Source organism: Schistocerca gregaria, chromosome 3, assembly GCF_023897955.1.
Source record: "Schistocerca gregaria isolate iqSchGreg1 chromosome 3, iqSchGreg1.2, whole genome shotgun sequence".
In the NCBI taxonomy this organism is placed as follows: domain Eukaryota; kingdom Metazoa; phylum Arthropoda; class Insecta; order Orthoptera; family Acrididae; genus Schistocerca; species Schistocerca gregaria.
The window spans coordinates 838,792,661-838,819,803 of NC_064922.1; the positions used below are offsets into that span (position 1 = coordinate 838,792,661).

Below are 27,143 nucleotides of genomic sequence, written 5' to 3' on the forward strand. Positions count from 1 at the left end.
ATGTGCAGGTCAAAGTTTGTTATTAGAAGACTGTAAGAAGGGTGAGTCACTGACGACAGTGAATAATTATGTGGTAATCTTTAATGTGATGGTGTCTGTGGTGATTATAATTTCTATGCACATTCATGTAATGGACTCGCTTGAGACTAGAGACTTATCTTACTTCATATCTTAGCTCTGCATGAGGCAGGACACATGTGATGTCCATAAATTATTGGATTGTTACAACATATGATATTATACTTGTGTTTTATAGAGTCTGATATTTAAAGACACCAGTTGACGTGCCAGAGTTTACTTACATATGTGAAAAGGAGTAAATGTTGCTTTGTGTTGAGAGTTGAAAATATACCATGAACGAGCTAAAATTGTTCCACGAGTATACAAATTATTTCAAGAATAGAGAAGTAGCTTAATAAATTCCTGGACCTGCTATAGTCTTCAGAGAAGCAGCTTTTGGGTGATCGACGTAGCTGATTATCCAGAGAAGAGGATCGGCTGCACACAATACATCAGTCAACTGCGAGAGACGTGCGAGTCTTGCACCCCAGTACCAAACTGTCTCGAGTCATCCGAAAAAACAAAGTGGTCCGGTTAAGAAAAGAAGTGGCACCTCCGACCATCACTCCTGGCTGTTGGGCGATAGTCAGGATTGTATTCCTCTGCTGTCCGAAGCATCTCCAGGCTTTTTTTTTTGTCCTGGAATCTCATTGACTGGAGTAGAATTTTCTTCAGTGATGAGTCCCACCTCAAACTGAATGCCAATGACCAGCAAAGACCTGTCTGGAGACATCTGTACGGATGTGAGATACCAACTTGTTGCCTACCATAGAGTCCAACAACTGCGAGTGATGGTCTGGGTTGCCAATTTATTTCCTAGAAGGACCCTTCTGGGTGTCATTTGTGGCACCCTTACAGCACAGTAGCCATATCAATGATATTCTATACCCCATTTTGTTTCCATTCATGGTAAGCAAAGTTGCTGGATCTCTCCCCATTTTAGAATGTTTGGAGCATTGTGGACAGAGCCCTCCAATTATCTTGGGATTTTGACAATTCATGTTCCAATTGGACAGAATTTGGTACGATGTCCCTTCCTCAGGACATCTAACAACTCTATCAATCAGTGCCAAGCACAATAACTGCATGCATAAGGGCCAGAGGTGGAGCAAAGCATTATTGGCTTGCTCAATTTGTGAAGTTCTTTCTACTGAAAAAATATTCAGTTTTTTCTAAAATTGGCATCATGTGTCTGCACAAATAGATCTTATCTACTGAATTTGGATCATTCCTTCATGGTGCATGACTTCTTTTGTCTAACAAGAGAGCCTTACAGTCTTGAAAATTCAGTTCGGGATAAGACTTCACAGGCTAATAGCTTATCTGAAGGGTGTCCACCCACAACAGTTGTAAAGCACACCATACAGAAGATTCAGAGCAAATAACCTGTCCATAAATATAGATGTCACCATGTTGAACCAGAGGAGTACATTTTGGAGGAATCTCATTAATTATACATGTCAGTGAATTCTTGTCATCCTGAAAGATTTCAACATATAATTCAGACTTTGCTTGTCCATCCGAATTTCTGCAAAAGTCAAGAATGAACTGACACAGTTTGAGTTTCTAGAGGAATAAGGGTGGGGACAACTGCATACATCGTACTTAAGTAGGTAAAGACCATTAGTCAATTAGTTCTGCGGGGGTCTTGACATTTCCTGTCTGCACATTTTTATGTATGATAGGATAACAGCTATACTCTACTCTTACATGTAGAAACTGGTTCCTCAAATTTACAAAAATATTTTTGACCTCCCCAGTGCTTTTAATACCATAAAATTAGTAATAAAATTTTAGTGACAATAGTAACAGTCATTATCTTTATTTAAAAACTGTTATTATTTCTGCAACAATTTAAAAAAAGTAAAATGTTATCTGATAGAAGGATTGAACCTAGATTGCTCACACGGCAAGTGAGCCCACTACTGGGACAGCCATTTTGCTATGCTGCCATAGCATATGAATTGATCAATGTATGAGTTGTGCATAAAACTTTACACCCTTTTTCTCAGTATCTACTAGTTGCTGCACTTTGCAACTTTTATGGGTGGACACACTTGAGGTATACTATTAACCTACAAAGTCTTTTTCCAAAATGAATTTATGAGACCATAAGGTTCCCTTGTTAGAGAGCATACCAGCACTACTGTCACTTTTGCACAGCATTTTTTCTGAGGTTGTAACCACCAACTTTGAGGGTGATAAGGTGTCCAAAACTCCAGGTATGGAAGTTTCTTCCCTCAGCCAAAGACCAGATACTTTTCTAACCGACCTTGTAAATGTACATTTAAGAACATGGAAATGTGTTTCAATAAATTTTAATTTTTAGCAAATATGTTACAGCTCTGGCAGACCCATGGTTTTAATCTTCAACAAATTCGTAACAGCTGTGAAACTTAATGCAAACAAACACCACAGCTCCCTCCAACTACTGCTGCACTTGCCCTCTCTGAAGTAATGTTCATCTCCTGATCTCTTGCCACTAACTTGAATCATTGTACACTGATCAGCCAGAACATTATATGGCCACCTACCTAATAGCCAGTATGTCCAACCTTTGGCATGGATAACAGCCACAGTGCATCATGGCACTGAAGCAATGAGGTCTTGGTAGGTTGCTGCAAAGAGATGGCACCACTTCTGCACACACAAGTCACCTAATTCTAGGGAGGGGACAATGAGCTCTGACACCACATTCTTTCAAATCCAAGAGGTGTTCGATTGCATTCAGATCTAGTGAGTTGTGGGGCCAGCACACCAATTGGAACTCACCATTGCGTACATTGAACCACTCCAACACACTTCTGGCCTTGTGGCATGGTGCATTACCTTGTAGAAAAATGCCATAGCTCTCCGGAAACATGGTAGTCATGAAGGGGTGTACATGGTCTGCTACCTGTGTGCGAGGTACCTTGGCCATCATAGAGCCTTGCAAGAGCTCCACTGGACCCATGGACACGCATGTGAATGTTCCCTAGAGCATAATGGAGCCGCCACCAGTTTCTCTCTGTCTTGCAGTACAGGTGACAAAGAGCTGTTCCCCAGGAAGACGACAGATGTGTGTCCTCTCATCACCATGATAAAGAAGGTATTGGTATTCATCAGGCTATGCAACACTACCACTGCACCAATGTAAAGTGCCGATGGTCATGTGCCCATTTCATTTGTAGTTGCCAATTTGTGGTGTTAACATTGACACATGCATGATTCATTGGCTGTGGTGGCCACTGTTTGGAGTGTTTGGTGCACTGTGTGTTCAGACATACTTGTACTCTGCCCAGCATTAGTCTGATGTCGGTTCCACCACAGTTCACCACCTGTCTTGTTTTACCAGTTTGCCCAGCCGACGACATTCGACATCCATAATGATGGGTGGCCACCCAATCCCTTAGTTTTTCCATGTGTTGAAAACAATCACCACAGCACTACTCGAACACCCGCAAGACATGCAGTTTCCGAAATGCTCGTCTCAAGCCTCAGGCCCATCACAATCAATTGATGTGCTAGCCCCACAACTTGCCAGATTTAAACCCAATCATTGTACACTGATCAGCCAGGACATTATATGACCATCTACCTAACAGCCAGTATGTATACCTTTGGCACGGATAATAGCCACATCGCACCTTGGCATGGAAGCAACGAGGCCTTGGTAGGTGAAACTCAGATCAAGTGCCTTCCCCACTCTACATACGGTCACATGCACTATGGGTGACTAGCAGTCACTCCTCGCCATGTGATGCTGCTATCACCTGGATGGGTTTATATTGACAGTAGGGTGATGGTCATGATGTTCAGGCTGGTCAGCGTATGTGTACAGCTGGTAAATATTACAGTACTGAATTTGAATCATGTAATATTTTACTGTTGTGGTTTCTTTGCTTTTATAATTGTGAAATATGAGCTCTACTTAAAATTAAGTACATAAGAAAAGCAAAGAACATAGACATGAATTGAACACTTTGAATCGTGTGTATGATAGACCTCTTTTCATTATCCAGTCGTCAGTTCTGACTTGACTAAATATCACAATTGCATCACAGAATGTAACTGAACAAAAATAATCAATTTTTGTAAATATAACTGGGTAAATAAACAAAATCTATTCACCAAGTGGCAGAAGGAAGAAACCATGTGCAAGCTTTTGGAGCCAGTGGCTCCTTCTTCTGGCAGTAGGGTTGAAAGGCTAAGAAGGAGATGACGGAAAAGGACTGGCGAGGTTGTGGAAATGGGGAGTTATGGAAAAGTCACCCAGAACCTAGGTCAAGGGAGACTTACTCGATGGGGTGAGAAGGAAACATTGATATTAGGGACTGCAGAGAAGAAAGAAATTAAAATGAATTAAGGCCTGATGGGTGGTGAGGACCAAGGACGTGTTGTAATGCCAGTTCCCACCTGCTTAGTACTGAGAAACTGGTGTCCGAGAGTAGAATCCAGATGGTACATGTGGTGAACGGGGCACAGAGGTTACGACTGTCACATTTTACAGAATACTCTGCAATAAGATATTGTGCGTTGCCAACAAACAATCTCTGTCTACACCCACTCATCCTAACTGATAACTTCGTGGTAGTCATATCAATGCAAGAGGCTGGTAGAAGGTGGCTCTCCATTTGGTAATATATGTTATGCCAATTACAGGGCTGGTGTAGGTGATGGTATTAGGGTATATAGAGCAAGTCTTTCAGTGGGAATGGTCACAGGGGTAGAAGCCACAGGGTAGGAAAATGGACACACAAAGAGCACAGGGTCTGAGCAGGATATTGCAGACTGGGGTGGGGGATGTGGTGCCATTCTGTCAAACAGAATGAACCTCATTTCACAGCATGATTTTAGGAAGTCTTTCCTTTTCATCCTGTCTGGTAAGTCTCCCCTGACATAGGGTTTGGGGTGACTTCCTGAAACTCTCCCCATTTCCTCACCAGTCCTTTTCCTTCATCCCTCTTCCTTCCGCTACGACCCTTCTGCCAGAAAAAGGTACCAATGGCTCCAAAGCTTGCACATTTCCTTCACCTTTCTGCGTGTTTTCTGCTGCTGCCTCTTGGTAAGTAGATTTTTTTCCTCTATTCAATTATACAGGGTGATTATAATTAAAGTTTAAATTTCAAAACACTATAGAAATAACACCACTGATCAGAATGATGTCAAATTGCAACAGAATATTAGGGGGAAAATGTATGGCAGAAGATAAAAAATAGTGTGAAAATTGATCAATAGGTGGCGCTGTGTGTGTCAGAATATGTAAACAAAAACACCTGTCATGCGCACGACCCATCGAAGTTGGTATAAACAAACTGTGTACCGGCTTTTCCTCCTTTCGTGCCCGCAATGTTCATCATGACTGTCTCAATGCAGGATTGTGCTCTGCTTGTAAAGCTGTACTACAAGAATGGTGACTGTGCACACATCACTCTGCAATAGTTCTGGACACTGAAGGGTTTGAAAAAAGGCAATGGCCTGATGACTGCCATGGGTCTGGAGAAAATGATTCAGAAATTCCAGAAGACGAGTTCTTTCGGTGTGCAGCCTGATAGAGGGAGGAAACGAATTGATACAGAGGAAGCAGTGGTCACAGCAATGCAGGAGACGAGTGGTGGTGTGCAAACGTGTAGTGCGCGGAGAATTGCCCAAACATTGGACATACCCGTGAGCACGGTGCGTAAAATGCTACAAAACATCCTTCTTTGCTATCCATTCAAAATAACCCACGTACACGAGTTGCTTCCTGTTGACCTGCCAGCAAAAGAGACCTTTGCTTTAGAATTTCTTGCTCGCATGGAAGTGGACAATGATTGGCCATGAAGATTTTGTGGATAGACGAAGCCCACTCCCATCTGACAGGATATTTCAATACACAGAATTGTTGAATATGGGCAGTGGAAAATCCACAAGCAAATCAACCAGTACCACTTCATCCTGAAAATGTCACTGTGTGGTGCGGGTTTACAGCATCATTTATCATATGACAATACTATTTTGAAGAGAGAGGTGCTTCCAGTCCTGTTACCTGTACCATCACTGGTAAGCGCTATGAGTGTCTTTTTCACAACAATGTCATTCCAGCTCTCCAACAGCCTGGATGGGATCATTTTTATGCAAGATGGCACACCTCCACACATTGCAAATCCAGTTAAGCAGCTGCTGAAGCACCATTTTGGAAATGCTAGAATTATCAGCTGCCAATTCCCTACAGCCTGGCCGTCCCAATCACCTGATCTTAATCCGTGTGACTTCTGGCTGTGGGGCTATCTGAAAGATGTGTTCAGTGTTCTGATTGCAAACTTAGCTGCATTGAAGGCAAGCATTGTCCAACACATTCTGAACGTGATCCCGGAAACACATCAATCAGTTGTGGAAAATGCTGTTTCTCAATTCCAACTTGTTGCAGAAAACGGTGGACAGCATATTGAACATGTTTAGCGCCAGTCAGACGGAAATTAATAAACCAGTTTGATTTTGATTGATACTTTTTATGAGGCTTTTGGTCTCAGGACAATTAAAAACCGATGTGAGTGATGCTTTTTATGCAGTTTTTGGCCCCAGAACAGTAAACACCAACTTTTCCCATCCAATGTGATATGATCCTACTGTGGCGGATGGGCTTATGTAACTAACAGTATCACACCTGTACACCCATGCATACTGAGTAGTACAGTTTGTTTAATGTCAAACGTACACCTTAGACACTGCTGTATGATTCATGTGTCATTTGTAGTTGACCACTATTAAATTATGATGCTTACAGTGCTATCTATTGCTACATTTTGTAACTATTTATTTTTCTTCTGCCATACATTTTCCCCCTTCTCCGATAATATTCCGCTACAATTTGACATCATTCTGACCAGTGGTGTTATTTCTACAGTGGTTTGAAAGTTAATTATAATCACTCTGTATTTCTCCTGTCGCTGCTTAGTTCATAGGTATTTTTATGAATCCAATTATATAAGCCAGTTATATAACATTACATTTCTCTGCAACCGTTTGGTGAGTGCTTTTGTTTAGTCTCTCCAGTTTTGTATGTATATATATATATATATATATATATATATATATATATATATATATAAAACAGAAAGAAACTTCCACATGGGAAAGATTCCAAGACTTACCAAGCGGGAAAGCGCCGGCAGACAGGCACATGAACAAAACACACAAACACACACACAGAATTCGAGCTTTCGCAACTGGCAGTTGCTTCGTCAGGAAGGAAGGAAGGAGAGGGAAAAATGAAAGGGTGTGGGTTTTAAGGGAGAGGGTAAGGAGTCATTCCAATCCCGGGAGCGGAAAGACTTCCCTTGTGTCTGTGTATGTGCGGATGGATATGTGTGTGTGTGTGCGCGAGTGTACACCTGTCCTTTTTTTCCCCTAAGGGAAGTCTTTCCGCTCCCGGGATTGGAATGACTCCTTACCCTCTCCCTTAAAACCCACACCCTTTCATTTTTCCCTCTCCTTCCTTCCTTCCTGACGAAGCAACTGCCAGTTGCGAAAGCTCGAATTCTGTGTGTGTGTTTGTGTGTTTTGTTCATGTGCCTGTCTGCCGGCGCTTTCCCGCTTGGTATATATATATATATATATATATATATATATATATATATATATATATATATATATATATATATATATATATATATATATATATGTGTGTGTGTGTGTGTGTGTGTGTGTGTGCGTGCGTGTATACCTATCCTTTTTTCCCCCTAAGGTAAGTCTTTCCGCTCCCGGGATTGGAATGACTCGTTACCCTCTCCCTTAAAACCCACATCCTTTCGTCTTTCCCTCTCCTTCCCTCTTTCCTGAAGAAGCAGCCGTTGGTTGCGAAAGCTAGAAAGTGTGTGTGTGTGTGTGTGTGTGTGTGTGTGTGTGTGTGTGTGTGTGTGTGTGTGTGTGTGTGTGTTATTTTATTGTGCCTGTCTACCGGCGCTTTCCCGCTTGCTAAGTCTTGGATTCTTTGTTTTTAATATATTTTTCCCATGTGGAAGTTTCTTTCTATTATATTGGAGAAAACATACAAATATTATGAAAATGTGCAAGCTTTCGGAGCCAGCAGCTCCTCCTCCAGGCTGAAAGGTTGATGGAGAAGGAAGAAGGGAAAGGACTGTCTATGTTAGGAAATGAGGAGAGTTACACTAAAGTCACCATGAGCCCAGGGTCAAGAGGCACTTTACCAGGCAGGATGGCAAGGAAAGAATAATTTCAAAATAGCATCTAAGGCAAACTGGTGAACTCTGACATGTTGACAGATTTTAATTTTTGACAAACTTTACAGCAACGGGGCAACCACTATTTAACCTTTAACAGGAATTATTTTGTTTTTAGCAATGAAACTATGCAAGAAATAAAGTCTGTAATATGTATTAATCACAGATGGATTCAGCATTGCATTTCAACTACTGATAAGACCAGATGTGATTTAAATGATGAATTTCTAATCTAACAGCACACAATAATACAATACAAATAACTAAAAAGTGTGATAATAACTTTATTTACATAACAATGGTAGGATAAAACATCCAATTACACAACCTATCAACAACAACAAAATCACAGATAAAACATCCGCTGCAGTCAAAATATTGCAGTCCCATTTCTCATACATTTGCTTTGCACTCACTAAGATGGGACTGAAGTATGAATTCTCAATCCATGCATTTCCTTAATTTGTTCTTTGAGGGCCTAGAAAACATAACAGTACATTAACACCAATCCTGTATTCAGATGCTATCATGTAGAGAGTCTTTGTAATTGTAAACTTACATTGTTTACTAAGCGATGCTGTTTGACGGTATTAAGGCCTTTAAACTCTGGAGCCTCAACAGAAATTTCAAACATTGCTCCACAACCACCTGAAACACAGATAACACAAAAGCTATACATTGCCATTTTTTTATTTCTTTTTTCTTTCTTCTTAGGGTTCTCACTCTCATTAAAAATTTATTGCTTTGCACCATAAACCAACTGCTGATCATTGTATTAAACATCTCTGATCTTTGGTTACCTGTTTCATGAACTGAACCTCTAAACAAGAATACAATTTCATTCATTCATTTCACTTATTCATTATATTCTGTACAGTCAAGTGTCAGCATAAGAAGACCCGTGACATTGCACTGGGCTGGGCATGGCAGCTTCATGTGCCAACCTCAACCAATCATGTAATGCAATTTTGTAAATTTCTGTATGGCAAAACTATAGTTCTGACATAACCAAATAGAAAACCATTGTTCTTGTTTGGCAGCCATTGGCGCTACAGAACTGAAAGCTGGTAACAGCGATACTAGCTGTCAGGGATCATCTTATGCCAACTCGTACTGTAGATCCCATCATAAAAAAGCATTGGCGTGGAATGAGCCAAGGCACACATTAATACTGGGTATTCTTTGCATAGTATTTGCCTGACTACAATTTTACTTACAAAAGAATAACATTTATTAACAGAGTGAAACCACTGAGGCCTATGTTGTTAACATGAATTTTCAGTCTTTTGAATCTAGACATGGACCACGTACAGTGTGTCATACATTTTCACAAGGAATGTGGAAACTGAACATGAATGTGCACCTGCAGGATTCTGACACATCTCGATCTGCCAAGTATTCTGCCCGATATATTATGAATTATGAGTAATTGTCTTCATAGTAGGATGAAGAAAGAAAATTATGTACCATGTAAAATAAGCAATGTGCAGCAGATGCACACATGAACAAAGTGTTGAAGATTGTAGTTCAGCTTAAGACATGAAAACTGCTTTAGGTTCATGGGAATTAGACAAGAAAGGATGGAAGGCCTGTGGAGACAGAGAATCCAAAGTAGAAAGAGATGTTAGCTTGAAATATGTGTTGAAATGGTTCTGCAAATGAAGGATCAAGCTTGCTCTAGGACAAAAATTGTAAATGCAGGTATTTATCTTGAATGTTCAAAAATATCAGTAGTTAAACTGACACATAAGAAAGGAGATATAGCATCCCCCCCCCCAAATAATTACCAATATATATCACTTAGACCCATAATATAAAAAATAATAAAATATTTCATGCATAAACAGATGAGTCAATATTTTGACTCTAATGATATACTTAGCACCTCATAGCATGGTTTCAGATCCAGGCTTTCTACAGTCAAAGCACCTGAGAGCATGATAGCAAAAATATACAATTATTTTGAGCATAGTATATTATCAGTGCAACACAGTTACATCTCGGAAAACCTTTCGACATGGTCTCCCACAATATTCTCTGCTACAGACTAAGAAAGAATGCTCTATATGTAATGCAGTCTTGCTTAGAAAACAGAAAATGGTAGGTAGTTAAACCAAGTAATCAAAAGTCAGAATGTCTTCCAGTTGTAAAGGATATGCCTGGGGGATCAGTTCTGCTATATGCAGATGACACAAAACTCATCCTGTGTGATACCAACTTTGAAAGTGCACAACATAGCATAGCAGTAGCAATGCAGAGATGCACTACTCGGTGTGAGGCAAGTATGCTGTAGAAGAATGACAGTAAAACTGAAGACATGTTATTCAGTCTGAATGCTCTCAGTCATAATAACAAAACAGTAAAATTATTAGGATTTCATGCAGACCAAAAGCTCAGCTGAGTACCCACACAGGGAAATTATGTGGCAGATAGCATGTATCATCTATCTGCAGCACAAGCTGAGAAGCAATGTCAGTAAAGAACTATTATATGCATATTTTGAATTCTTCCATTCCCACCAGAGTTATGGGACACTATTATGGGGATATTCTGTATTGAAATAGCACAAGAAAACCTTAAGGTGCATTGCAGGAGCTAACCCATGTGAATCACGTCGAGATTATTTTAACAACAAAATAAGAGGAGGCAAATGCAAAATGTTAGGCAAATGATGGAACCCCTTAGGGATATGGCAGCAAGGGATAGGAATGGACACTACATGCACTCAGCATGTATGCCTGGGGAACTACATGTTAAAGAGGCTATTCCAGCGCCCATTGAGAGAACACGGTGCACCCAACTTCAAATTGTGGCACACGTTGGAACAGATGATGCCTGTTGTCTGGGCTCTGAGGTCATTCTAGTCACTGGTAAATCAGGCTGAGAAGACCAGCCTTGCGCGTGGTGTTCCAAAGAAGCTCACAGTTTGCAGCCTTGTCTCCAGAACTGATTGTGGTCCCTTGGTTCTGAGTTGAGTGGAAGGACTGAACCAGAGGCTTCAAAGGGTCTGTAACAAGCCAGGCTGTGACTTCCCGAACTTGGGCCATAGGTGTCAGAACTGTAGGGTTTCCCTAAATGGGTCAGGTGTGGACTACACATCTGAAGCTGAGTATGTGTGCGGTGCACACAAGGGTTTGTTAGATTAGGTGACTTTCCATCCAATCCAGATAACAACACCTCCAGGAAACCTAGAAGTGTCAGTGTACGACTGGCATAAATGGCTACCAGAGTTGAGATTATTAAAATCCTTATGGTTAACTGACGAAGCAATCACAAAAAAGTGCCATGGTCTGAAGCACTCCTGAAAAGCAGTGAAGCTCATGTAATACTAGGTACAGAAAGCTGGTTGAAACCTGAAATTGATGTCAGTGAGATTTTTGGGGAAAACTTATATGTATTTTGAAAGGCTAGGCAAATGGGAAATGTAGGTGGTGTATTTGCCACAGTGGACAAAAAAACTCAAATCTCCTGAGACAGAAATTGAAGCTGCACCTGAGATCGTTTGGACAAGACTTAAGTATCAGGGATGGGAATAAAATAATAATGAGATCCTTCTATTGTGCACTATGCTCACCTCCTGATGAAGCCAAAACCTTTAGAGAAAATATCAGTTCACATGTACGCAAGTTCCCCAATTATATTGTAATGATTGGTGGAGACTTTAATCATCTAACAACAAATGAGAAAATTACAGTTTTGTTAATAGTGCGTTCTATAAGATATCCTGCGAAACATCCCACAACTACCTAGAACAGATAGATAGGAACCCCACTCATGATGGAAATATATTGGATCTAATGGCAACATGACCTCTTTGAGGATGTTCACATTCAAACTGGTACCAGTAACCCGTTAGCAAAGTTCAAAGGGTAATTAAAAGAAGCAGAAAGATATCTATGTTCAATAAACTAGATAAAAAAATCAGCAGTGTCATATCTCAATGAGGAAACAAACTTTCAGCACAGGACAGGAGCATTTAGAGGAACTATGGCTCAAGTTTAAAGGAATAGTTTACCAAGTCTTATAGATATGTACCAAACAGAAGTGTTCATAACAGGAGGGACCCTCCATAGTATACAATCACTGTAAATAAACTTCTAAAGAAACAGAAACTCCTGCATAAAAGATGTAAAACCATAGGGCTATAGATAGAGATGCTGAATGAAACACGTTTGGCTGTCAAGAGAGCTATGTGTGAGGCCTTCAGGGACTGCTGTAGCAGAATATTGTTAAATGATCTTTCACACAACCCAAAGACATTCTGATTGTATGCACAGGCCGTTGGCGGCACCAAAGTTAAGGGCCCAGTCCTAATGAATGAGACAGGAACTGAAACTGAAGGCAGCAAAACAGAAGCTAAAGGCTTAACTCCATTTTCAAATGTAACTTTACAAAGGAAAACCCAGGAGAATTACCCAAATTTAATCTTTGTACTACTGAATAGACGAGTGAAGTAAGTAGAAGTGTCAGTGGTGTTGAGAAACAGCTGAAACTGTTAAAATTTAACAAAGCTCCAAGGCTCAATGGAATCCCTATCAGATTCTAGCTGAATTTGTGACCGAGTTAGCCCCTTTTCTAACTATAATCTATCATACAGCCTTCAAACAAAAAACTGTGCCCAGTTCTTGGAAATAAGCACAGGTCAAACCTGTCTGCACAAAGGCTAGCACGAGTGATTCACAAAAAAAAAAAAACCATCTAATATCCTTAACATCGATTTGTTGTAGAGTCTTAGAACATATTCTGGACTCAAACATAATTATGTATCTTGAATGGAATGACCTCCTGCATGTCAAGAAGGATGGCTTATGAAAACAATGATCATGTGGAAACCAACTCACACTTTTCTCTCATGACATACTGAAAGCTTTGGATCAAAGCAGTCAGGTACGTGCACTATTTCATGATTTACGATACATATTTGACTTACTACCATGCCAAAACTTACTGTCAAAAGTACGTTTAATTGGAGTATCGAGTGAAATTTGGGACTGGACTGAGGACCTGAATGGAATGACCATAGAGAGGATGCAGCTTGTTATCTTGGCTGGAGAGTCACCATAAGATGTACAAGTAACTTCAGGTGTTCCCAGGGAAGTGTGTTGGGACCCTTGCTGTTCCTGTTGTATATTAATGACCATGCACACAATATTAACAGTAATCTCAAACTTTTTGCAGATACCTATAATGAAGAAACATGTGAAAGAAACTTCATAAATATCCAGTCAGATCTTGATAGGATTTCAAAGTGGTGCAAAGACTGGAAACTTGCTCTAAATGTTCAAAAATGTAAAACTGCGCACTTTACAAAACAAAAACAAAAATGTAGTACCCTATAACAATAACATCAATGTGTCACTGTTGGTTGGCCAAGTCATACGAATACCTATGTGTAAATGATTAATGGAAAATCTCATATAAAGATGCGAAACAAAAACTAACAAAGAGATAGAGGTGCTGGCCAGTACTTACCTCAGCTCAGCACAGCCAAAAAACAGAACCGAAAATTTACGTTCCTAGCTTTCGGAACAAATGTTTCTTCATCAGGGAGGAGAAAGGGGAAAGAGAGGGAAGAAGGGAAAGTGGATTCAGTTACTCACAACCCAGGTTATGAAGCAACAGGGAAAGGAAAACTGGGAGGATAGCAAGGATGGAGGCATGGTTGTCAGAGGGAAGCCAAAGATATTCTACTGTAAGTACTGTGCCAGCTTAAAACCAAAGAGGATGCATACAGAAGTAAAGAGGTATATAGTATAAAGATAAACACAACTATGTAGGACGAAAAGATGCGTAAATGGCTAAAGAGGAAAGGGAAAGAGGAGAAGGCTGAAGAGTAAATGGGAGTGAGGTGGTTTAACAGGAATGTATTGCTCGGGAGATCTGTTTGTGGACAAGGTCTGCAGGATAGTTGCGGGAGAGGAAAGCACTGGTCAGGTTATTGTTGAGGGATTCGTCACTGGAGCAGATACGTTTGGCACGAATACCTAGGCTGTAGGGAAGGGAGAGTTTGATGTGGAATGGATGGCAGCTATCAAAGTGAAGGTACTGTTGTTTGTTTGTGGGTTTGATGTGGAAAGAGGTGTGGATGTGAGCTTCAACAAGATGAAGGTCAACATCCAGGAAGGTGGCTTGGGTTTTGGAGAAGGACCAGGTGAAATTCAGATTTGAAAAGGAGTTGAGGTTATGGAGAAAATTAAGGAGTGTTTCTTCACCATGAGTCCAGACCACACAGATGTCATCTATAAACCTATACCAGGCCAGGGGAAGCAGCTGTTGGGTCTTCAGGAAAGCCTCCTCCATGCGGCCCATGAAGAGGTTGGCATAGGCCGGAGCCCTCCTGGTTCCCATGGACGTTCCCCTGATTTGTTTGTAGGTCTGGCCTTCAAAAGTGAAGTAATTATGGGTAAGGATGAAGTTGGTAAGTGTGATACGGAACGAGGTTTTTGGAAGATCTTTGGGTGGGTGTTGGGCGAGGTAGTGCTCAAGGGCACAGAGACCATGGGTATGTGGGATGTGTAAATGGATGTAGCATCTATGGTGACAAGAAAGGTTTCAGGTGGGAGAGAAGTGGGAATGGATTTGAGGCATTCTAGGAAGTGGTTTGTGTCTTTGATGTAGGATGGGAGTCTGTGGGTGATAGGTTGGAGGTGTTGGTCTACTAGAGCTGAGATACGTTCTGTTGAGGCTTTGAAGCCTGCTACAATGGGACGGCCAGGATGCAGCAGCAGCACCAGTGCATGATGGGAGTGATGACTGGGTGGGGGTGAGGAGGAAGCTGAGGCGGGGAGGGAGAGGTATAGCAGGATAAGGGTGGAGAGAGTGTAGGGAAGCTATGTGCTGTCGGGAGGTTAGGCAGGAGGCAAGGCACAAGTGGGGAGGGGGAGGGGGTAGTGGAAAAGGAGAGATGTAAAAAGACTGGGTGTGATGGTGGAATGAGGTCTATATAGTGCTGGAATGGGAACAGGAAAGCTGGATGGATGAGGACAAAGACTAGTGAAGGCTGAGGCCACAAGGGTTACACGAATGTAGGATATATTGCAGGGACAGATTTCCATGCAGAAAAGCTGGTTTTGGGGGTAAGGATCCATACAGCACAGGCTATAAAGCAGTCATTGAAATGAAGGATGTCATGTTTGGCAGCATGCTCAGCAACAGGGCGGTCCAGTTGGGTCATGTTTGGCAGCATCCTCAGCAACAGGGTAGTCCAGTTGTTTCTTGGCCACAGTTTGTTGGAGGCCATCATGCGGACAGACAGCTTGCTCATATAGAATGTAGCACACTGGTTGCAGCTTAGCTTGTAGATGACATGACTGGTTTCACAGGTAGCCCTGCCTTTGATGGGATAGGTGATGATTGTGACCGGACTGGAGTAGTTGGTGATAGGAAGATGTATGGGACAGTTCTTGCATCTATGGTATGAGCCATGGTATAAGGGTTTGGGTGCAAGGGTTGTGTAGGGATGGACGAGTATATTGTGTAGGTTCAGTAGATGGCGAAATACCACTGTGGAAGGGGTGGGAAGGATAATGAGCAAGACATTTCTCATTTCAGGGCATGAAGAGGTGGTCGAAATCCTGGTGGAGAATGTAATTCAGTTGCTCTAGTCCTGGGTGGGACTGAGTTATGAGGGGAATGCTACTCTGCAGCCAGACAGTGGGACTCTGGGAGGTGGTGGGAGACTGGAAAGATAAGGCATGGGAGATTTGTTTTTGTACAAGGTTGGAAGGGTAATTATGGTCTGTGAAGTCTCCAGTGAGACCCTCGATATATTTCCAGTCTCCAACCACCTTCCATAGTCCCACTGTCCGGCCACAGAGGTCACTGCAGATGCGACAACCATGGGTGGCTAGGCAGTACGGAAGGGACTTTTTGGTGTGGAACTGGTGGCAGCTATCGAAGTGGAGATATTGTTGGTGGTTAGTAGGTTTAATATGGATGAAGGTACTGATGTAGACATCTTTGAGGTGGAAGTCAACATCTAGGAAGTTGGCTTGTTGATATGAGTAGGACCAGGTGAAGCAAATGGGGGAGAAGTTGTTGAGGTTCTGTAGGAATGTAGATAGAGTGTCCATACCCTCGATCCAGATCATGAAGATGTCATCAATGGGGCTGAACCAGGTGAGGAGTTTAGAATTCTGAGTGTATAGGGAGAATCCCTCTAGATGGCCAATGAATAGGTTGGTATAGGATGGTGCCATGTGGGTGCCCACAGCTGTACCTCAGATTTGTTTGTAGGTAATGCCTTCAAAGGAAAAGTAATTGTGGGTGAAGATACAGTTGGTCATGGTAACTAGGAAGGAGGTTGTTGGTTTCAAATCTGTTGGGTGTTGGGAATGGTAGTGCTCAATAGTGGTAAGGCCATGGCCATTATGGATGTTAGTGTAAAGGGAAGTGGCATCAATAGTGATGAGCAGGGCATGGTGTGGTAAACGGCCAGGAACTGTGGAGAGTCGGTGGAGGAAAAGGTTGGTATCTTTTATGTAGGAAGGTAGGTTGAGGGTAATAGACTGAAGGTGCTGGTTTACAAGAGCAGATATTCTCTCAGTGAGGGCACAGTAATTGGCCACAATGGGGCAACATGGGTGGTTGGGTTTATGGACTTTAGGAAGCATGTAGAAGGTAAAAGAGTGGGGAATGGTAGGGATGAGCAGAGAGATGGACTCCGGGGAGAGGTTCTGAGATGGGCCTAAGGATTTGAGGAGTAACTGGAGATCCTGCTGTATTTCTGTAATGGGTTCACTGCGCAAGGTTTGTAAGTGGATGATTCTGACAGCTGGTGGAGTCCTTCTGCCAGGTAATCCTTGTGGTTCAAAACAACACTGTTGGATCAGGTAGGATTAGGTCAGGATCAATTTTTAGATGGTGGGCTGTGGTTTTTTTCCGCTGATGTAAGGTTAGTTTGCATGTTGAGGGATTTGGGGAATGATGATGAGGGAAGGGTCGAGATTAAGAAATTTGAGCAAGTTAACAGGGGGTGATTTGGGGGCAGTGGGGGGTGGATAACAGTTGGTTGGAGGAGTGAACTGAGTTAGGCAGGGTTCAACATTAGTCTTTGGTTAAGCCTGATTGGTACGTTTGGTGGCAGAAAAGTGTTTCCATTGTATGATATGGGTGAAGGAGAGAAGGTCTTTAACAAGTCCTGCAGGACTGAACTTGGGAGTGGTGAAAAAGGTGAGGCCTTTGGAAAGGACTGATATTTCTGTGGGGCTAAGGATTCTGGAGGAAAGGGTCATGACCATGTTTTGGGTCTGTTTAGGTTCTGGAATCTGGTTGGTGGTGGGAGGGAGTTTTGGAGGGTAGAGTAAATGTAGTAGGTCTGTGAGACAGGGTTTGTCAGCTATGAGGAGACGTGGAGGAGGCATGGCGGTTGTTGTAGAGGTGGTGGACAGTGGTACTCCAAGGCTAGAGTAGGAAGTGAGCAAGCTGGAGAGCTTTTTGAGGTGGTGGTGTGCATTTTGCTCTAGTTCCTGGAGAGCAAGAGTTTCAGTGTTTGTTATATGGTTCCAGGAATGTGGGACTGCATAGTGGGACAATTTTGTGGATGGAGAGATGGTAAGGCCATTAGGGGGGATTCCATGAGCCAAGCAACAATGAAGAGAAAGTATGTGGGACTGGGTGCTGGCTAGGGATAAGGGAACTTTTCCATATTGACACAGATGGAAGTAGCAACACTTCATGGTGGTAGAAAAATGCGAAAAATTACGTAAATAACATAGAATTAGGTCTGAAAAAAATTCACAAAAATAATGAGAAGGATCAAACAGATGCCAAAGGGGGAAACAAGATGAAATCTGAGAGAGTCGACAATAGCAAAAGGTGAAAAGTTACTAAAATTGTCATGAAGTCACAAGGAGATCAAAGAAAAGATATAATAATAATAATAATAATAATAATAATAATAATAATAATAATAATAATAATAATAAGTGCTCAAAGACTTTTAATGGTTTAATTTATCACTTATTTCTGTGCCACACAAAGGCTGAGTGATGGACAATGTTAAGTTATTTCTTCTTTTAGTACTGTATTTATGAACGTCACTGCGTTTTTGCACTGTGATTCATTGTTGACAATTAACTTCATAAGATTAAGGCTGTTGCAACTACACCCAATTGTTTAGAGGACTACGTAAAGGGTCCTACACTAGTAAACATATAAGATCCTTATCACATGCGAGTGTGCAACAAAGCCTTATTTCGTTGGCAACTAAGTACCCTCACAATGTGGTACCATAAGAAGTTAATGAATAAAAAAACAAAAAGTCAGTCAATTTTGTGACATTTTCATTTCCAAAATCTTGTATTATACATAACATAAAAGTTTTAGCACTTAGACATTTAATAAGATGTGTAATTTTTGATATCCAGTCCAAGTACTTATCAACACATTTACCTAAGACTTACGAATATTCTAGTTTCACTTATGGATTTACCCTCATGTATTATTTATGATGGTGCCATCAGGCTTCATGCAGTACTGAATTGCACTGTACTGTGTTTTATATAAATTCAGCGACTGTTCATTTAAAGAGAAACAGTTTTTAATATTAAAGAAAATATTTTTTACATTTTCAAGTGCTGAAATTTCCTCATTAGTCTTGATAACAGTACAAGCATTGTTGGAGAAGAGCTGTAAGGGAATAAAACTGAAAAAGTATTTGGAGCAGAGGACAGAGCCCAGAATTATAATCAGCCTCGGCCTCGGCCTCGGCCGCGGCCAGCTGGTGCTGGTGCTGGTTGCTGAACTGCACAATGATCAGAAGCAACTGACTCCATCTCATCAGACTTCCACCTGCTTATGACTGGGCCAGCCTTCAGTACAGTTGAACTTACTGCCAGTTACAACATCCACACTAGTCATCACCCTGTTCCAAATTGTTTGATACGACATAAAAACACAGCTACTACCACAAAGCAGGTGTATTTAAACCCACCCGAACCAGCTTGTCACCATTCGACCAGCTGGGCAATGTAGGTGTGCCCAGTCTGTGTCAACTGTGGCCTTGAAGTCTGCACTACAAATATGTCTCCATTGCCTCTGGCACTGATAGGCCGTGATTCATGGACCTCTGCCTGACTGCTCGTGACCTGGTATTCGAAACTCTGCTGCCCCCTCTACGGGACTGCTTGGCATCATCGCTGACCTCTAGCCATCAGTTCAGATTCACACTCTGGGCAGTACTGCAGACTAGCACAATGCCTATTGACACTGGCAGCTACTCATGCCACAGAGAGCCACATGTCATGTGTTGCCACTGCTGTTGACCCTGGCATCCCAAGTACAGTGAGCCATGTTTCCAGCACCTGGTGTTAACCACACACCGTGTCTATCTTGCCTTCTGCTACAATGCCAAAATATTATGCCAGACTGTGCCAGAGATGAGAGTGCATCTGAATGACTATCAAAGCTGAAGAAAATAATTAAGAACTGTTGTATATTCATCAATGATTTGTCTGGAGCTTCCCATGCCACACGTGTCTCAAACCATCTACAAACCCCCAATTACACTGTTACGTTTCACCCTTGTTTCTCCACAGCTATACCGGAGCCGCTACGGAACTATTTGTGATTCCTTTGATACAGCACATGCAGGTTATTTACATACAGCCCTAATGAACCTCACAGTGCTTTGCAATTGCTAAATATGTATGGTAATTGGATACAAACCCTGATCTCCTCCTCCTCCTCCCTGCTCTCTATGTCACTCTCCTTCTTCCCCCTCTCTATATTCATTTCTCACTGCCCCCCTGCCCCCTGCGAAAACTTGAATCTTGTTTATTGTTATAGCCAATGAAACCTTGACTGAAAGTGAAGTTTCTTGGACCATTTGGTATACAGGGTACACCTGCTGCTGGATCTATGACGATAGTAGCTTCAGTGAAAGCATTTTGCGTAGTTCCAATCTGCAAAAGATTTCGGTTTATTGTGTACAGGCCAAGTCCCTGAGTTTCTTAATGCAACACTCTGCATCCTTTTAGTTAGACATCTGGTACCACAATATTTGAGCTTCTCTAGCAGAAAACTGTGAACTGCACAAGTAGATGTTTTTAATAAAACCTCAGAAAACACCAGATGGCAATATTTGCTCATTTAAATTTGATGTAATCTGATTTGTGATGTGAAAAATAGCATATTCTCTGGAGAGAACCTTTTGAAATCCAGATTGAGCAAGTATCTTAACTCGAGAGTGGTGTGTCTTTCATGTACATATAATTCTTTCCATTAGTTTTGAGAAGCAACTAATTAGTTACACTGGTCTCTAATTGTTAATATCAGTCTTACTTCCTTTCTTGGAAACGGGTTTGATGATAGCATATTTTAGTCTGTCTGGAAATGTCCCATGTGGTAGTGATGAATTGCATATTTGATTGAATTTGATATGCAACTTGAGATTTTATCGACTGCATAAGTGTGTTTCTTTGTTCTGGAAAATTAATTACATTCTTAATTTATTAAACAGAGCGTGGGGTATTTGCAGTTTGCCTGTATGTATGTGGTATTGCTTCTAGCAGGTACTCTATTGCTTTATTCCTTGTACTGTTCAGGTCAATCTTCTGAGCTGCTTCTAGAAAGTGATTATTAAATACATCATCTAGCTGGCTGCAATCACTTATTTGGCTGTTTTATTTAGTAATAAAGTACTCACATTCCTTAACTGACCTCCTCATTTCTCTTTTACACATTATGCATTGTAATCTTACCCTCCCACATATCACTATTAAAATTCTCTGTCTTAGTCTCTTCATTATTTTCAAAAGCTTAGAGAGGCATAAGATGTACAAAAGAAAAACTTTTTACTTATCTTCAGTATCTCGCTATTTGTTGTTTTTGGCTCAACTTTTTGTGTCTAGGTGTGCATTCTTGTGGCTGTAATTTTGATTTAATGTTGTAGGTTCCTGATAATTGAATAACTAATGAAGATTTGTCTGTATATTGCTTTTGTTTGATCCCATTCTTCTATATCACTCTGACTTCACAAGCTCCTTTTTCAGAACCTAAATTTACATTGTTGTTGACAAGATTATAAATTCATCTACTTCCATCAGTGGCATGCCCAATACTCCCTAACAATCTACGGTATACACAATATTCCAAAGAGTTTGCAAAGCAAAAGAGTTTACAAACTTTCTTGACCAAAGAAGAAGCTTCAATAAAATATATCATTATTTTGTAAAAGAAGCCAGAAATAAATTTAATAATTAGTGTTAGATTGTGCAATTAATAATATGAATTTTAATATGACAGAATTTCAAATATTTCTAAAAGAAGAGTAATTTTAACTGTATGTACAGAGTACTTACAGACTGATTTCTTTTTATATATTTTAGCCTGAAACATAACACATCATATACAAAATAATATGAAGTTCATTCAGTTAAAACAGCTTAGAATGTTCACCTATACAAGAATCGATAGTATAAATGTTATTGGTTATTTCTATAGGAAAAAAGGTAATGTCAGAGGAGGGTGTCCCATTGCACCATTTATATTTAGTTTTAGTATCAGAATTATTAATTTATGACTAAATGGAGAAGTTTGAGGTTTTAGATTTTTGACCACTTTCCTTAAGACAGCACAGAATTTCTTATAATGTGTCATCAGTCTTATTATGTCTGTTTGTTGTAACCATTTCAAACAATTTTCTTTCCCTTGTACATTCTATAAAGATTTATTTCATAATCCATGTTTTTTGTGTGTCTTATTGGTACCACAGAAACCAAGATACACATACATTAAATTTGATATTGGCATCTGACAAACTATATAGATCTTCCAGTTGGCTTGCTGTAAGGCTGTCTTAAAATATTTTTTGTCTGTTCATCAAAATTGTTCACCTCCATAATTATAACCTATTGGTGTAATGTTTTCCTTTTCAAATCGGATGGGGAAAATTAACAATGGAACTCATGTTGTAAGTGTTAAGTAACATTTCCAAATCATTTATTTCATCTGAATCTTTCAGAAAATTAGTATTATCATTTAATTTCCTTTATCTGCTAGGTGGCATGATAATCACTTAAAATTTCTAAGAATTTTAGAGTTTTCCAGTGGAGATCACAGCATTGTAATAATTAAGAAAAAGACTGGTTCCAGTGACATCAATTCACAAGAACAGCCTGCCAACTGATGACCAACACAGGAACTATCTGTTTCAACAGAACTGTTGTTGATGTTACTTTTAGCACACAGGATTATCATCCTCTCTTCATATAAATAGGCTGCTAATTATAACTCACAGAAATAAGCTGCTAATTCATAGTCATCTACGTTTAACACGTTAATTCCTTTACCTACAAGACAGTCAGGCAGATGTAACACATCAGTGACAATCTGCACTGAATAAACAGTTAAGAGGTTCATAAACTTAGGCTTATTCAAATAAGTTTCTGTTTCATGCAACTTCATTTATTTGAATCACTTTCAAAGCACTATGAATGAGGAGCTTAACTTAGAAAATGCCTTCCATCACATATGTAATCAAAGGAGTTATTGACACCCCCCCTCCCTTTTCATTTCCAGCTATCAGTTCTGGTATCTGTACTTACACCTATTGTAAAGTGCAGGTTGTTGTGTGTATCCCATCTTCTAACAGCAGCAACTGGCACAGCATCGGTGTGAGCCTCATCGAATGCAACCTGGTCAGTTCCTTGTTAACTCATCAGACAGCACTGTCCATCCAGAATTAGTCATTGCACTGCAGAACCTCAACAAAGCCCACATTTGTGTATGATGTTGGTGCACCTAAATTATTCAAATCATTCCTGATATTGTATTCTCTTATTCTTGACCATCCTGTTGCATGCTCCCCGACTTTCAGTACCTGTCCTCTTGACTGAAATCCTTAATCAGTGCTACTAACTGCCCACTACATTGTGACCTGGAACTGATTTTTTTTTGTCTGTGCAGCTGTTGACCTGAACCCCTCCCATGACTGCTAGGTAACAGCAAGTAATTTCTTTTTCTAACCTTTTCAGTTTATGGCATACGTCTCAAATTCTTATTAATGGTCTGCTCCACTTTACTATCTTCTACAGCTGAATGCGACACCTTCCGTTCCAACAGATAAAAGGTTATATCTGTTCTTGAACTCAATAGTAACAACCATCTAAACTACTACTGTCCTATTACATCTTCCCCCTTTTCCCCAACTGCACTTATCAATTTTCACGCCATTGATCTCTGCCAAACTTTCACCTCACATACTGCAATCTTCCTGTCTTTTACTCATAACATACATATCCATGGAAGAGCCTCAATGGGAATCACCTGTGTCCCTCTAGAGTTGTCCCAGTAAAACTGTGATTCACAATCCCCACATACGAATCACAAACTAAGTAAGCACATTTGACACTCGTGACAGTATTATTATAAATAATTACACAGATATATGGGTCTCTCTACATTGGTGGACTGTTAAAGTTGTATGAATACTTGTGGATATGTGTAAACAAATTAGTTATCTAAACTTACTTAAATCAAAATTGCATTAATTCCCGAAGTTAACACCAAGTGCTCTGATATTTAGCTTTTTAAATGAAATAAAAATGGAAACAAATGAATCAATATGAAATTTGTCTCGTGGTTGTCCTAAGCTGATTGAAACCTGAGCATGCAATATTTTTTAGCATGAACTTAGGGAGAATGATGAATAAGACAAGTAATCACGGCAGCAAATATGAAAACTTAAGACAAATGTGTAACGGGAAAAGTACACCTATGGTAGCTAAAAGACCTTGATGGAACATTAACAGTGTAATGAGTAAAAGTAACAACTTACTATATATCAGATACTTTGAGCTGTTGATAAGCACAAAAATGTTAACAGAGTTTTGAGATGACTCCTTCTTCAGATATAACAGAACACACATGCATGTACATGGCTACATTGTGGTAGACAACCAAATTGTTTTGGCACTGCAGCTCATCTGGGGTGAGGGGCTGTGTCAGCTGGAATGGGCAAAGGAAGAAAGGAGGTTAGGAACAGGAAGGTACCCATGGCTGTGTCATGGATATTTTTTTTATATCTTCCCCCAAAGTGGAAGTACAGTTATGGATAAGAACATAGTCAGGTGTATATGGAAGGACAGGTGTGCCTGGAGTTAGTAAGGTGTTCGGAGGTTAGCGTCCAATGGCACAAAGGCCAAATTTTGCTGTGTATGGAGTTGGTGTCAGTAGTCACAAGTACGGACATAGGTGGTAATCGGGTGGGGATGGTTGAATGATGGTGAAGGAAGTAGTTCATGCCTTTGATATGGCAAGTATCCAAATCCACAAACTCATTCCCTATACATGTGAGGAAAAAAAGGACCAGCATTTTCCCAATTACTACTAGTTTTTATGGAAAGACATGCAAACAAATCCAAGGCAAGGATATGGGCACCTTCCTACACCAACCCGTTTATGGGCCATCTGGAGGAAACCTCCCCAGCCACTCAAAATCCCAAATAATTTATCTGGCACAGGTTCATTGAAGACAGCTTCATGATCTAGCTCTAAGGAAGAAACAAGACACCACTCGATGTGACCAAATGCCAAAGAACAAACGGCATGAACGGGAGGCGCACACAGCTCAACCTCCCCCTCCCCCCCCCCCCCCCCCTTCCCACCTCAAACACCAACCCAGGGGTAACTCAACAATTGGGCTACCCAAAATTAACTTGGCTAAGGTGATCCCGGTACTGCTTACCGGTGCGGTTATCCTTAAGCAGGTTAGCTGGGCCTAAAATACACACAATGGTACAAGGACCCAAAAAACACCAATATCCTCCTCTTTCCTTCATAGACTCAACACCTTCTCTCCCATTAATTTTAACTGGACCACATCAGCCCAGTGTGCCACCTTCCTGGACATAGACTTCCACCACTACAGTGGCTCCACCCATGTAGTCTTTCCATTTGCGGATAGACAGCCATTATTCATCAAACCTAGACTGCAAGCAAATTTCCCATGCCATATCAATACATGTCCCTAATTCACCAGCTACCCCCACAAACCATCTGAAAACAAAAGTTATCCATATACTTCACCAGGATGTCTACTACTTATCATCATACCCAGAAATGAGGATTATCCTATTCACAATCATTACCACTTGTCCCAAGAATGGGATTCTGCTCTCCGATCATCTAAAAAACATCATAGCCCATTTTTATGCCACATCTATTTCCAAACCACATGGGTCATATACCTGTGGAATGCCCAGGTACAAGACTTGCCTGATACACCAATTGAGCACATCCTACTCCAGTTCCATTGCAGGGATATCCTACCCTATTTTATCAGAGACAGGGCCACCTATGAAAGCAAACATATGATGCATTCTGTGGGGAGAGAGGGAAAAAAGCACCTAGAAGGTATTAGCCTAATGGGACACAAGTATGAGGGCCCAGTGTAAGATTTTGCCTGATGCCATGCAGCCCACGTAACATAGCTGTCATGCGTTTCCTTCAACATGTCAATTCTCAGCCACATTCTGCAGGAGCAATGAAGATGCTCCTGCAGCGTTTTCAATGGAAAGTGTCTGATCACCCACAATACGGCCTGTAATTGACTCTCCCTGAGTTTCATCTCTGCTCACATGAACCACTGGCTATGAAGACAATGTTCTGGCACAGACAGTGACACAATTTGGAACATCTGATTTACATGTACAAACAAACAATGATTCCAACTTGAGAAAACTTGGATGATTTATTCACGAGAAAGAGCTTCAGAAAGTGAGCTTATAAATAACACATTGGGCTACATCTGGCCCTTATACAAGCAGTTATTTGGCTTGGCACCGATTGATAAGAGTTGTTGGACATCTTTTTCAGGGATATTGTGCAAAATTTTCTTCAACTGGCTCATTAAATCGTCAAAATTCGGAGATGGTTGGAGGACCCAGCCAATAATGCTACAAACTTTCTCAATTCAGTAGGGATCCAGTGGCCTTGAGGGCCAAGGCACAGTTTGGGAAGCACGAAGGTAAGCAGCAGAAACTCTGCCATGTATTGGGTATTGGAGGGGGGGGGGGGGCTGGTGGGTGGATAGGTGGGGGGGGGGGGGGAGGTGTTATCTTGCCAAAATGTGAGCCCTGAATGGCTTCCCATGGAAGAATGTAGAATATCGACCTACTGCTATGCTCTAAGGGTACCGCTATAGTGCCTCAAGAAATTCGGTGTAAATGCTAGAAACACTTGGCCTTCCACCATCTTGAACACTAGATATTTTAGGTACAAGTGCAGGAAAGAAGATATTAGGTGCTGCCATAGCAACCAGGCCTAATAAGATACGAGAACTGTTTCCAGTAATAGTATTGAGTCTAATAAACCAATGGAAGAAAGTTGTAAGTGCAACGCAGTAAAAGACGTGAGAAAGTAATAGCAGAGAAAACTGGAGAGAAGACCTCAACTTTTCGACTAAGAAGATTGGGTGTGGAGAGTAAGCAGTTTTCACACATGTACATGGCACCGACACTGATGCAGTAACCAGCCACCGACACCGACTGCACCATCTGCTGCTCATTGGTGTTGACTCCGCAACTGCTCGTCGACCGTGATGCTGAAACCAACATTTGGCTCCACCGGCGATTACACGTCCGCTCACCAATGCATCTAGAACTCTATGCCGGGTGAGCGTGAAATAAAAACATTACTACTCTAGTAAGTAGTATCACACTTTTATTGTGTAATTGAAATTAGTATTAGATGCTCACAAGAGCTAAAGTCTATGGAAGCATGGACAGTATACAACAAGTTGGAGAGACATCAGAACCAGCCATGGCTATGAGAATTACTAAAGAAGGGCCTGACTGGTCTGAGTTAGTGAATTTGATCAAAACTTTAGATGATAAATTAGAAGCTTACTTCAAAGCCCAGAGTCTTATGATAAACTCACTG

The 27,143-nt window shown here is 41.0% G+C and overlaps 1 protein-coding gene across 3 annotated transcripts in view; it reads right to left on the reverse strand.

The window, feature by feature from the left end:
- Positions 1–8,525: 8,525 nt before the first annotated feature.
- The window catches only part of LOC126354698 (bolA-like protein 3), a 79,695-nt gene continuing 61,077 nt past the window's right edge, over positions 8,526–27,143 (reverse strand). For 2 of the 3 annotated variants that reach the window (XM_050004516.1, XM_050004515.1), the window contains exon 4: positions 8,526–8,739. In XM_050004516.1, the coding sequence (XP_049860473.1) occupies positions 8,677–8,739 (63 nt within the window). In that variant the 3' untranslated portion in view covers positions 8,526–8,676. Of the gene's footprint in view, positions 8,740–8,820; positions 8,910–27,143 lie in introns of all 3 variants that reach the window. The other variant, XM_050004512.1, reaches the window with a different exon arrangement.